The 12,192-nt window shown below is 36.1% G+C and overlaps 1 protein-coding gene across 2 annotated transcripts in view; it reads right to left on the bottom strand.

Annotated features, from left to right (window-relative positions):
- Positions 1-12,192, bottom strand: part of SPATA16 (spermatogenesis associated 16) — a 224,994-nt gene that overhangs the window by 188,405 nt on the left and 24,397 nt on the right. For both annotated transcript variants that reach the window (XM_029939862.1, XM_029939861.1), the window contains exon 2: positions 11,249-11,873. In XM_029939862.1, coding sequence (XP_029795722.1) covers positions 11,249-11,854 — 606 coding nt within the window. In that variant the 5' untranslated portion in view covers positions 11,855-11,873. The remainder of the gene's footprint in view (positions 1-11,248; positions 11,874-12,192) is intronic.

Below are 12,192 nucleotides of genomic sequence, written 5' to 3'. Positions count from 1 at the left end.
CACACTAAACTAAAACTTAAAAAAATATGTACTCTGAAAATGCAAATGAAGTCTTGGAAGGCAGGCCGCCAGCCCCTATTTTGTCTTCTTGAGGGCAGGAACTATACCTTGTGTTTGTATCGCCTGCACCTACGACCATGATAGGCTGAAACAGCTATTCAATGTTAGTGGTATTAACATACTTCTTTTCTTATAAGGAGAAATCCTGCTTTTCTAGATATAGGTCTTATTTAACTAGTGTTTAACTATAGGAATATATCTAATTTTATTATTTTATTTTTGAGGTTAAAAGAAGAATTTATTTTGTGTTTTCCTGCTATGTAAATTTGCTACCATATAAAGACATCTTTTATCATTAATAGTTATTAGTTATAATGTTATTGGATAGAACAAAGATGGAAACAATCAAGTTAAAAAACTGAAAGGTTTAATCCAGAATATAAAATTTCAATAGGTAGTTTATTCCTGACAGCTAAGAAAAATGAAGTATTTCCAACATAACAATTTGTGCATTTAAGGGAAAGCTTATATTTTTGCCGAATTTAGTTAATAGTTCAAAATCATGTTTGATTCAGATCACTGGTTCTTAATGGGGGAACAGAGTAGAAAACATACGTTATTTTGGCACCTTGCTTTGATTGAATTTTAAATATTGCTAACAGGAGACGCTAAATATTTAATGTTAAAGGGGAAAAAGTATGGATTAAAACAACAATGATAAACACTAAATTAGGTAAAATCCTTCGGGGCACTAAAGTTTTAAGTTGCATACACATACTGTTCAAGGAAATGAGGTACTTGAGAAGTACAAAGACAACTTGTACATGAATTTCGAGTTCATCACATTTTCAACAAGCATTCCTACATGAAAGCACTTTGTAGCTAGGCATTAGTTGTTATCATTCCCACTCAGCAGTGTTCTAAGGATTTAAGGATGTTGCTCAAAGTCACACAGTAAGTAGGAACCAGAAACAGCATCACAGATAATCTGACTCCAAATTCAGCGTTCTGTCCATCACAGCTCTGGACCCTCATGACCACCAATGGCTGTGCAGCTAGATATACGAGGGGCGTGCCGCTAACTTGCTAGAGGGACAGTGGCAGGCATGTGTGAACGCGATGTGGCATAAATCCTCGCTACTTTAAAGGGGAGCTTATTTGAAAGAAGGCATCTTGTGTCCCACCATAGATGTAACACATAAGAATCTGCATTTTTAATAATATTCCTATACAATTTTTATATACTTTTAAGTGGAAAGCAATACTGCAAAGAATTCCAGATATGAACTCAGGGCATCTGAATTCAATCTCAGCCTTGCCAGAAACTAGCTATGGCATTTAAGTTTCTTTTTTCCTTACTTTTTAGAATATCAGTTTATTTGTAAAATGTAGTTGATAATATCTGTCTTTGAGCGTTATCGTGATGCTTAGCTGAATAAAAGGGTCTGGATCCCAGCAGGAGTTAACAAATGCACACTGGACCCATATGTAAATCCACGTATCTTTAAAAAGACAGCACAGACACTCAGAATTTGGTGAACTCTCCATTTCTTGATTATATTGCACTAAGAACTATGTGCGTTAGAATCGATTTAAATTAAGCTTTCTGGGATGTCCACATTTTCATGCCCTAGAGATTTGCTGCAAAATTATTCTCAGCAGAGCAATTATAGGTGAGGCTGCACTATAATGAGATATCTTTGCTACTTCATTTAATAAACCCCCTTGGATGGGCTCCAAAATGGACCTGCCTCATACCAAATTCCATTACACTGGAAGTAATCGCATAAGAAGGCCCTGGTGCAGGTTCAATCATCCAGGATACCTACCATTTACCATAAAGGTAACGTGTTCTAGAACAGCGATTCCCAAAAGCTGGTTCTCAGACCAATGTTTTACTGACCCAAGGGGAAATTTAAAAAATGCAGACAATTTAGTTAACTTTTCATAAAATTAACATATCAGTTATTTTTAAAATACCCCTCATTCTGAAAGTGTGCCCTTTCTATTTTCTATTTTTTTGGTGTTAAACTGCTCCATATTTTTATAAAATAATGATGAGAATAGATTGTAATTTTTGTAATGTTCTCTCTTCCACCACTAACTTTTGGAGCTTTTGAAAAATTTTACAGGTCCTTGAAATCCGACTCAACCTGGGATCCAAATTTTGTAATTCATTGTTATAAAAAAAACTGCTTGAAAGGAAATTTATCCTTATGAAATTAGTGGGGGCATAGAACATTTTAAGTTAAGAACAAAACTGTGATGCTTTAATTGAAGGACAAATCTGTTAATATTCATATACCAGAATATAATGTTCCTCAAACTACAGTGTTTGCAAGGATCACTTGGGATTCTTCTGATTCTGTAGGTCTGACACAATCCAAAATTCTGTATTTCCAACAAACTCACACTTACAGTAGCAAAGGTATAAACTAGAGCACCCTGGCTCAGCTTCCCATTCTACCACTTCTGGCTGTTGTCCCTTGAGCAAGTTACTCAACCTACCTATCACCTAGTTTTTCGTTTTTCATTATTTTTCAAAAGAATATTTTCACTATTTTTCAAAAGAATAATAGTCCCATTTGTTAAAAAAGACGTAACAAGCCCCAAACAGAATCAGTTGTGCTAAGTTCCATGTCAGCAAATAGACTTAATACCTAACCTAATTGCAGGTTCAGGTTTCCAGGAATATAACCTTTAACCAGTCAACATGAAATTAGCTGGTCAGCACTATTTGGATAATCCACCTGAGGAACCTTTCTATTCCCTAAGGGCACGTTTGCCTGAAACAACGCATTCTTTATTAACGAAATTATTTTTCCTGTCCCTTTTTTGCCTTTTAAAATCTTCCATTTTAGGGGCACCCATGTGGCTCAGTTGGTGAAAGTGTCTGACTGAGAGGTCATCATCTTGCAGTCTGTGAGTTCTAACCCTGTGTCAGCCTCTGTGCTAACAGCTTAGAGCCTAGAGCCTGCTTCGGATTCTATGTGTCCCTCTCTCTCCCCACCTCCCCTGCTTGCACTCTGTCTCTCTCTTTTAAACTAAAATAAACATTAATTTTTTAAAATCTTTTATTTTATACAACCCTTCGGAGCTCCTTTCTATTGCTAGTTTTCTAGATGGTGCCAGATTCATGAACTGTTGAATAAAATTAGATCTTTAAATTTACTCTCTTGAATTTTTGTTTTAACAGATTCCGTGGCAGCAGCAAGATTAAAGGAGACTTCCAACAGCTACAGGGACAATGAGAAACAGGCTTGATACCCTGTGAGCATTCTTTGAGTCCAATATCTTTCTATTTCTGAGGGCCATGGGTAAATTCTTTTTGGTTCTGAGCTTTCCAGATCTAATTAATTGGCTTTTCAGTCTGCAATTCCCAGATCTTTGAGTAAAAAACCCCAGCCCTTGGTTCTGTCTTCAGATTCCACGTGGGAACCTGTTATGGTTCAGTCTGTAGTTCCCCATTTGTATGGAATCCTTCCCCAGATTCCACACTAGGAATTGCTGCTGGTGGCTACAGTACTAAGTTTATTTGGAATCATTCCACAACGCCTATTCTTTGGGGTTTGTTGGTCCAATCCTCTCTCTGGTCTCAGGTTCCATGGTGGGAATTGCTGGTAGTGCATGCAGAGCCTTCTCTTGGTCCCTCTGCAGTAATAGCGAAACCCCCAGGCCTTGATTGTATCTCAGGATCCATGTGGGAACTGTTAGTGGCAGTTTGCAGTTCCCCATTCACGTGGGATTCCTAGTTCATAGTCTCCATTTGTTTAAGTCTGCAGGTTCAATATTTCTCCCATTCCCTAGTTTGTTCGTTATTGCCTGTATGTTAATGTGTACATGAGGTAAAGGCTAACTGCTAAAAATGGGAATCTCAGAAAACAAAAAAGCCACAAATTGGTGGGCAAGAGTCAAGCACTTACGGGTGTTAGAGCACTCATTATGTAACTCAAAGATCCCATGGTGATTGTCCAGAATGGGTTAGATTGAGACTAGGTCATCTGCCAAGCTCAAGAACATTTCCGTGCAATGAGGCACACCGTAAAACATCACACAGTTCTTAACCTAGTGGCCAATTAATCCTTTTCAGGTATTAATATGGCTGTGAAGGACCCAAGGGCCAAGCTAAAATGAATGAATGAATGAATGAATGAATGATAAAAATAGTATCCTTAAATTCCAAAGAGTTAAGTGTGCCATCTTCTGGTATTCCAGTCTTATGTCTAAGAATTATGGTCCCAACAGCTATAAATATCTAGAAAAATTGCAGTCTTACTAAAAACAACCTAGAATTACAATGGCCATTGTGGTCTTATTTTGATAAGGTTGTTTAAGAAGTACTCTTAAAAGCTAGACCTCCTAAATCAAATGAACAGAATAAGATACATATCTTTACTGTTATATAGAAGTCTAGTTCAAGACTCCAAAAGGCTTTAAGACTTGAAAATGACTTCATGGAAAGTTTTGTTGCAAAAGGCTAATGAAAAATTTAAGACATAAAGGATATCTAAAATAATACTTAGGCCTCCCCCATTTTACCCTCCTAAGCATGCATCATCAAAACACTGGTCCAGTAATTGGTGTCTTAGTTGTAATTAACTGGGACACTGGAAAAGAGGTTATCCTCAAAGGCCTTCTCCAGATTCTTTAATAGCATCTCTAGTCCTCCCATTATCTACCTTCCAAGGAGGGCCTCCATATGGGCTCCTCCCCAAATTGGTAGGAGCCACTGATTTTCTGGTAAACTGCTACATTATTCCTTTAAACAGCTAAAGGAAACTAAAAATAAATTTAATGAAAGCTTTGCCAAATCCTAGTAAATATCAGAGCTACACTCTCCATTTTAAACCCCAGTCAGAATCTGCAGATGGGATCCTGGAAAAACTGGCAGGCAGAAGCCAGTGAAGAGTGAGATTTTTTACTAGATTCAGCTTTCCCAGCTCTCTGTCTATAGTACTGGGTAGAGAGAGGAAATAAAAATATCTTTTGCACCTTCTTTGAGGACACCTCTTAAGTCCAAGGGGTTGTTCAGTCCTGTCAGAAATATTTACTGTTTATCTTGGCTAACAGCTACAAAGTAGCTGTATGGTAAAAAATTGGCCCAATTGCAGAGCCTGATAAGAATTTTTTTAAGGCCTCCTCCCCTAAGCTATATACCAGTGAGAAAGAAAAAAAGAGGGCTTTGAAAAAGAATTTACTAAAAAAGATAATATAGTTACACTGGTGGATCAACCCTTGGTGTCATTTAGGCTGTGAGCCAATTCTTTGAGGAATTGAGAACAACTGTCCTTATCTTACATTTCTTTGCAAAAATAAAAATGCAGCTCTAGAGACAGCTCAGGGTTCATCCATCCCTTTTCAACCAATCCTAAAATCTCCCCTATTTATCTCAATAGACTTGTAAATATTGGCCTTAGGAAACCAAAGTCCTTCTTGGAGGAGCTTACATTTTTCTCTGTGCCTTTGAGATATAAACTCTTATCTAGGTCATCTTGTTCAAGTAAAAACTTCAGGGAGGTAACTTTTAATGAAGGAAAAATATAAGGGGGAAGGTGGAAGAGTTTCTTTATTTCATTTTTTAATTAATTAATTAATTTTTTAAAATAGTTTATTATCAAATTGGTTTCCATATTACACCCAGTGCTCTTCCCCACAAGTGCCCTCCTCCATCACCACCATCTCCTTCTCCCTCCCCCTCCCCCTTCAGCCCTCAGTCTTCAGTATTCAATAGTCTCTCAGGTTGTGTGTCTCTCTCTCTCCCCAACTCTCTTTCCCTCTTCACCTCCCCATGGTCCTCCGTTAGGTTTCTCCTGTTCTCCTGTTAGACGTATAAGTGGATGGACCTCAAGGGTGTCATGCTAAGTGAAAAAAGTCAGGAGGAGAAGGACAGATACCATATATTTCATTTTTTGATACAAATTGCTCCATAGCTTCTATGAGTTTACTCATCAAGGGCAAATACAAATCTTAAGTGTCTTCTCCACAAATATTAGTAGAAAAAGCTTTAGCCATCTGAGCAGAAAAACTTAATTTTTTCCAAATGTTCTTTTACAACTAATGAATTTATATTATTGTGCCTGTTTTATGGCTAAGATTTTTAAATGAAACTGTAATGTCTCTGTTTGTGTCTGTACATTTTTATGTTTCTAAATATGTGTATAGATATGTGTTATTTTCTACTGCCAGGTGGTATTGCCAAAATTAATTTGTAAAAGAGCTCTATTTAGTTGGCTTAAAGGCAAGTGCTTATAAAGATTGGGTATTCTAAAACTCTCAGAAATACAGAAATTAATCCAAATGATTTTTAAGTTCACATGATCTAGGACTCATCATTAGTATAAAAAAGTTATAAACTTCAGTACATAAATGCTAATTTAAGGCATGTCTTTAGAGTTATCACATTAAATATAAAGCTTTTTTTCCACTTGAGTTTACTAATCAAATAAGTTCTTTTTATCTCTGTTGAAATTTGTTGGCCAAAAAAAAAACTTAGGGTGACTTATTTGTCTAATGTCTCACAAAGTTTTTGTGGGTAATCTAAACATAATTGTTAAGAACAAGTAAATTAAAATACATGTAAGTAGGATAAAAAGTTTTTAGGTGAACTTTTCAAATAGTTTTCCCTAATCTTTGTAGTAATATGAAACCTGAAAGTTTTTGCTAAATTCAATGATGAGGTGAGTTAATTCATTAAATATACAGATCATTTCCAAATAAGATAAAGCAGAAATATTAATCACTGAGCATAGGTTTATTCTCTTTTGGTTTCTTTTTTACAAAGGAACTGAAGATATTTGGATCTATCAGTAAACATATTTTACGTCACATTGAAAAAATTATACTCTAAGGAAGTATATGTCTCTAAGAACCATAAAATGTAAATTTGTCAGTCTAAAAAATGCTGATGTAATAGTTCACAACTGTGTGAGAAGTGAGATGATTCATTTTCAAAACTACCAAATAAAAGCTGTGCTGTCTAGTTAACAATAGGTTTACAACCTATTAGAAATATTTATGAATCCCCCCTCCCACAATGGAGTCCCAAACCCTTAAGACACTTCCTGATTCTTCTTCCCATTCTCTATTTTGCAAGCTTTGCTTGAGTATGCATCCAAGAATTGAAGTCTCTGTGTCACCCCAAGGAATGTACATTTGTTCCAATCAGAGTACTTTTTACCTTATATGAACATAGGCAAATTCTCAGTAAGGCTACAACCTCTGTAGTACTCAGCCAATGAGGAATCAGGGGAGGGACTTGCACACCAAAAGATAAAGTGCCTGTGTAAGTGCCCCAAGTATGCCTGTCATCAGAGACACCCACTCTTGCAAGAACATTGATTAAAGTCTTGGTTCACTGTGCTCCAAGTCTCTGCAGCCCTCCTTTGGGTTGGTGAGCCTATTTCTCATAATTGTTTACTTAGTTTTTACTAAAAATTAAGGTTATTAAAAGAATGAAAAATTCTAATATAATTAAAACTACTAGAAATAATATAGGAAATATCTCTGTAAGCAAGTGTAAAGTAAAAGAAGCTATGAAGAATGGAGATGAATTTTTGTTGAGGAAAAAGGGGGATAGACATAGGAAAGAGAAAAAAATGGGAAAAAATCTAAAACAGTTGTAGAAGGATTATGAAGAAGGAAACTTGGGAAAGTGATTTTATGTGTGATCAAGCTGGATACAATTAAATAAATTTATTATAAGTTTTCTTAATAAGCTTTGGTATGATTAATGTACTTATCCTTAAGAAAAACTAGAACTTAATATTCTTTCATATGCTGGAAGGACAAAGTTTTCGTGGACTATTGGTCTGTCCCTGATAAAAGATTGTGAAAGGTTTTCCTCCTTTACCTTCCAAGTAATCTGCCTACAAAGCACAGATTTGTGTTTTATCAAAATGATTTCCTGTGCTCTATCATCAAGTCTTTGATTACTTAGACAAAAAATAATAGTTGTCCTTTAAAAATGACAGGGAATAGGATCTAGGCATACAAATGTGGTTTAATATGAATGTGTTTTTATCTTCAGCGTCTGCCTTTTGCCCTATTGGTATGTCTTCTGATGTGAATATGAACACAAGAGCAAATAATGACTGATTTTAATAAAACTTCACAAAGATGGATGAGTTGGTCAGAGAGCTAAGCACTAATCTCACCTACATAACTGCCTCAACTTAATACAGTAAAAATAAAGCATAAAATAAATTATTCCATCTATCACATTTAAATAAAGGCTTTCTGTGCTCTGCAACACTAAAAGATTAAAGTTGACTGCTTTTTGGAAGCTAAATTGTTGTCTTCTGAATCACTGTTTACCATTTTATCTTAATCATTCTAAAACATTATCAGAAATTTACATATCTAGTGGGTAACCATGTTATGAAGACAAAAGGAGCTAATACTTTGTCAAGAGTTAAGGAAACTAACATATAAATAGAATGTTCCTAATGGGGTTATTAGAGGCTTTGAAAATTATCATGTCAATAAATATTCACAAATCTCCAGAGTCTTTCCCCAGTTTTTATTTTCATTTCTTTTTTGTGGTTCTATCTTTACCACAACCAGTCTTCTGTATACTCCTATAACTGACGTTGTATCACTCATTTGGCAAGCATTCTGTATGCCTCACAATACCTCCCAAGTAATAAGCACTCGATGGGACAGTGGCTGGTTATCTTTCAATATCTGTTCTCTTCTTCCTCAGGAATAGAACACCTGAAAGTTAGGACCATCCAGAATAAAGACCACATTTTTCAGCCTCCCTTGTAGGTTGTGTGGCCACATGACTAAATTTGAGTCAATGAGAGAAAAGGAGAGAAGTGCAACCTCTGTGAACTGTGCTCATGGGGACCCAGTGTATGGGGACACAATGTCTCTCTCTCCTTCCTTTATCCCCTCTGTCTGGCTAGAATGTGCTTAGGATGGCACCAACAGGAGCTGCCAGCTTAGATCATGAGGTCAAAGCACAGCTGGAGGAACAAAATAGAATGTGGTACTCTACTGACCATACCATACCAGCATTTGACTATGTACATTTATGTGAAAAAATAAAAATAAACCCTCTTGCTTTAGACGCTGTTGTTTTGGGTTTTCTGTCACAGCCAAACCTAATCCTAGCCTACGTACGCTCAAATATTTGTTGGCACATCTATCTTTCAGGTGTGATCCTGATCTTTATGTCTTGGTCTCTGCCATCCATCCTACCCTACTCAAAGCCATGTTAGGACATAATGAAAAGGAAGAGATGCATGAAATAATACCTAAAAACAGTCAGTACTGAGGAGGTAAGATTTAGGAGAAGAAAGGATTAAAGAGGTTAAAAATCTTTTCTATTTCCAGCAGCTTTGGTTTATTAAGAGACATTCTAGGTAAAATTTCAAAGTTAACTCCCAAGATAATTAGACAAAAGTTAGGGCAGATGTCTAAGCTAAGTTTTGGTCTCAAAATAATTACCTTTGTTAATTATCAGTAATTAGTGTCAGCATCCAACACTTTCCTAAAAACCTTTGTTGGCGGGGTTGGGAGGGAGTGGAGAGAGGTGGGGGAGAGTAGGGAGAGGTGGGAGAGAGACGAAGGGAGAGAGGGAAAGAGAGACAGAGACAGAGAAAGAGAGAGAGATTGTGTACAAGAGAGTGAGAACAAAATAATTTTCTAGAACAATTACATTTTGGGGTCATTAAAACCTGATTCAAATTTTGTAATTTTGAACACTGACTGGGTTTCATGGAAAAACCAGATATTTTCTTCCAGTTAGTGCAGATAACTTTTGCTTCTATCTAGATTTAATTTGAAGTTTATATCATTTATTTTATGCTTTTTTTCATTTCAAAAATGATTATTTTTCTTCATCTTCAAAACTATACTCTGTTCTCCCCACCCTCAAAAAACAATTTTAGCTGAAAATGGCCCTAAGCAGAAGATTTCAGGGTTCTTTTTGAGCCTTTCTTCAGCACCCTTTCCTCAGCCAGAAGCTCCAGTCTTTAGCTCAAAAGTACAGCATGGAACTCTCACTGGTTTGTGGATAACTTAATTTGGTGTCACTTTTTCCAAAGTTCACAAGTTTACACAATGCATCACTCTTCCCTTCTTTGTGTAGATGACTCTTTGTGAAAACAGAAATATTTATAATGAATCTATTTGTGCACTACCTCATCATTTCATATCTCTTTGGGCTACCTCTTCTGAGCTTAAAGTTTTTTTTTTTAATATTTAGGGACACTGTTGTCTAGTGTTAGCCATTAATTGTAAATGTAGTCATTTTAACCTGCAAATAACAGTATAAATAATACGTGGCTCTTTAAATCTCTATCACAAACATGTCACATATAACTTCCGCTCATGCTTCCTGTCTTATGGTAGATCCATCATCCCTTTATGCTATCTCTTTAACTGGTTTACTGGTCTGTTTCCCTCACCAGACTGTTAGAGGGAAAGGACCATGTTTTAGCTTGTTTTTAATATCTCTAGAGGCCACTAAGCATATATAGAATGCATTAAAATTTTTTTGTAATTAATGAAATATGCAGTCACAAATATTTCCAGGTTAGTAGGACTTTTAGTTACATACTTTGGTCGTTTTATAGGTTTGGTGAGTCATAAGTTGGAACAATTTTTCCCACCACCGATTGGGCTATTTCTTTATGCCACAAACAATACTGACCAATTTACCTGCTTACAGAGAGAAAAAAGTAATCATTTATAAAGCTCACTAGAAAGGGAAGGAAAGTTAAATTTGATGATAAAGTAAAATGGTGCTATTTTATTTTTAATACGTATCAGGCATAAGTTACCAGCCCATGCTAAACCATAAAGATGGTTACGCTTAATCATGGAGGCTGCATATCAAAAAGGGAAATTCATATGCTCATTAACTGCCTATTTCTAGAGAGGAAATCTATATTCTACCCACCACCACTGTATTAAAACTTTATGGCTTTTATAGGTATACATCTAAATTACAAAACCAACTGCATTTTTATATGTGGTCATTCACTGCAGGGTTTGTTAACAGAGAAAAATCATGAGGTTTGCTTTTGGGGTGCTTTCTATATGTCAGGTGCACACAGGTATATAATTTGCAGCCATATCTTATTTGCTTTATGTAAACTGGGAATTGTATAATCCTGATATCATTCAATATTTTCACTCCATGATCACTGTTTATTACAGTATGATCAGAGCTCCTCAATGTAATCACACTTTCCATTTCACAGCTTCCTATCACCAATCTACATATTCTTTAATCCCTTACCTCCAATGCAGTTCTGAACTGTCCCGCTGCCATGGCGTATTTCTTTTGTCTGTAGCAAGAGCTGGCATCCTTTAAGGCTACCTGAAGCCACTTGTCAATCTGAGGTAGAAAGTTGAAATTAGCTACATGCAAAGAGTCTACAGTTTCAGCAGCTTGGCAGGACGGTCGAATCCCAGTAGACAGGAAGGACTCTACAAACTCATAGTTCACGTCCTCTTCATCGACGTAGACCAACTTCGCCTCTACATCCATGATATTTTTTAAGGGGATGTGAGGCAGAGGCATGGTGATCAATGTGCTGTCAAGTTCCATTATCTTTGCCTCTTTCTTTCCAGCTGGCTTTTCATCATTTTCTGCCTTTCTTTTAAAGGCCAATTTCTCTAAATCATTGCTTTGTTTTTCTTTGATGCGCTTTGCCATTTTTATTCTTTCGACTGTGATTTCTACCTGTTTATCTCCACAACTTTTCTTAACTTCTTGTGACATTTTCAGAATGCGTGGCTGGTTTGCTAAGGTAGACATTTTCTTGTTTATCTTTGGGACAAGCTGATCAGGATGGTCCCTATTCACTCTATTTTCCAAATTCCTACTGCTTCCTAAATCCATTGATTCTCCTCTGAAACTCCTGTAAGGATGAGAAGAAGGAAAATAATTAAAACAATATTTTGAAGTTACAATGATTTAAAACTATAGCCAAATTTATTTGAAACACTTTTTAATTCATAATGGGTATTTACTACCTTAAAGTAAAACTGTATGTACATTATCTGCTGACAGTTTTACTAGAGAAATGTATATTTCAATCTCAAAACTCACCAAGAATTTGTTGAAAACACATTTAGATAATGTCTTTAAAAATAATCATCCAGAGCTGAACAACACTGAATGAACATTTTTATGGGGTGCCCAAACTCACTGAATAGGAAAACCTTATACATAGGCAC

The sequence above is a fragment of the Suricata suricatta genome, chromosome 5 (assembly GCF_006229205.1).
Source record: "Suricata suricatta isolate VVHF042 chromosome 5, meerkat_22Aug2017_6uvM2_HiC, whole genome shotgun sequence".
Classification (NCBI taxonomy): Eukaryota; Metazoa; Chordata; class Mammalia; order Carnivora; family Herpestidae; genus Suricata; species Suricata suricatta.
Note: the sequence above shows the minus strand (reverse complement) of the source record. Positions and strands in the feature narration are given on the sequence as shown.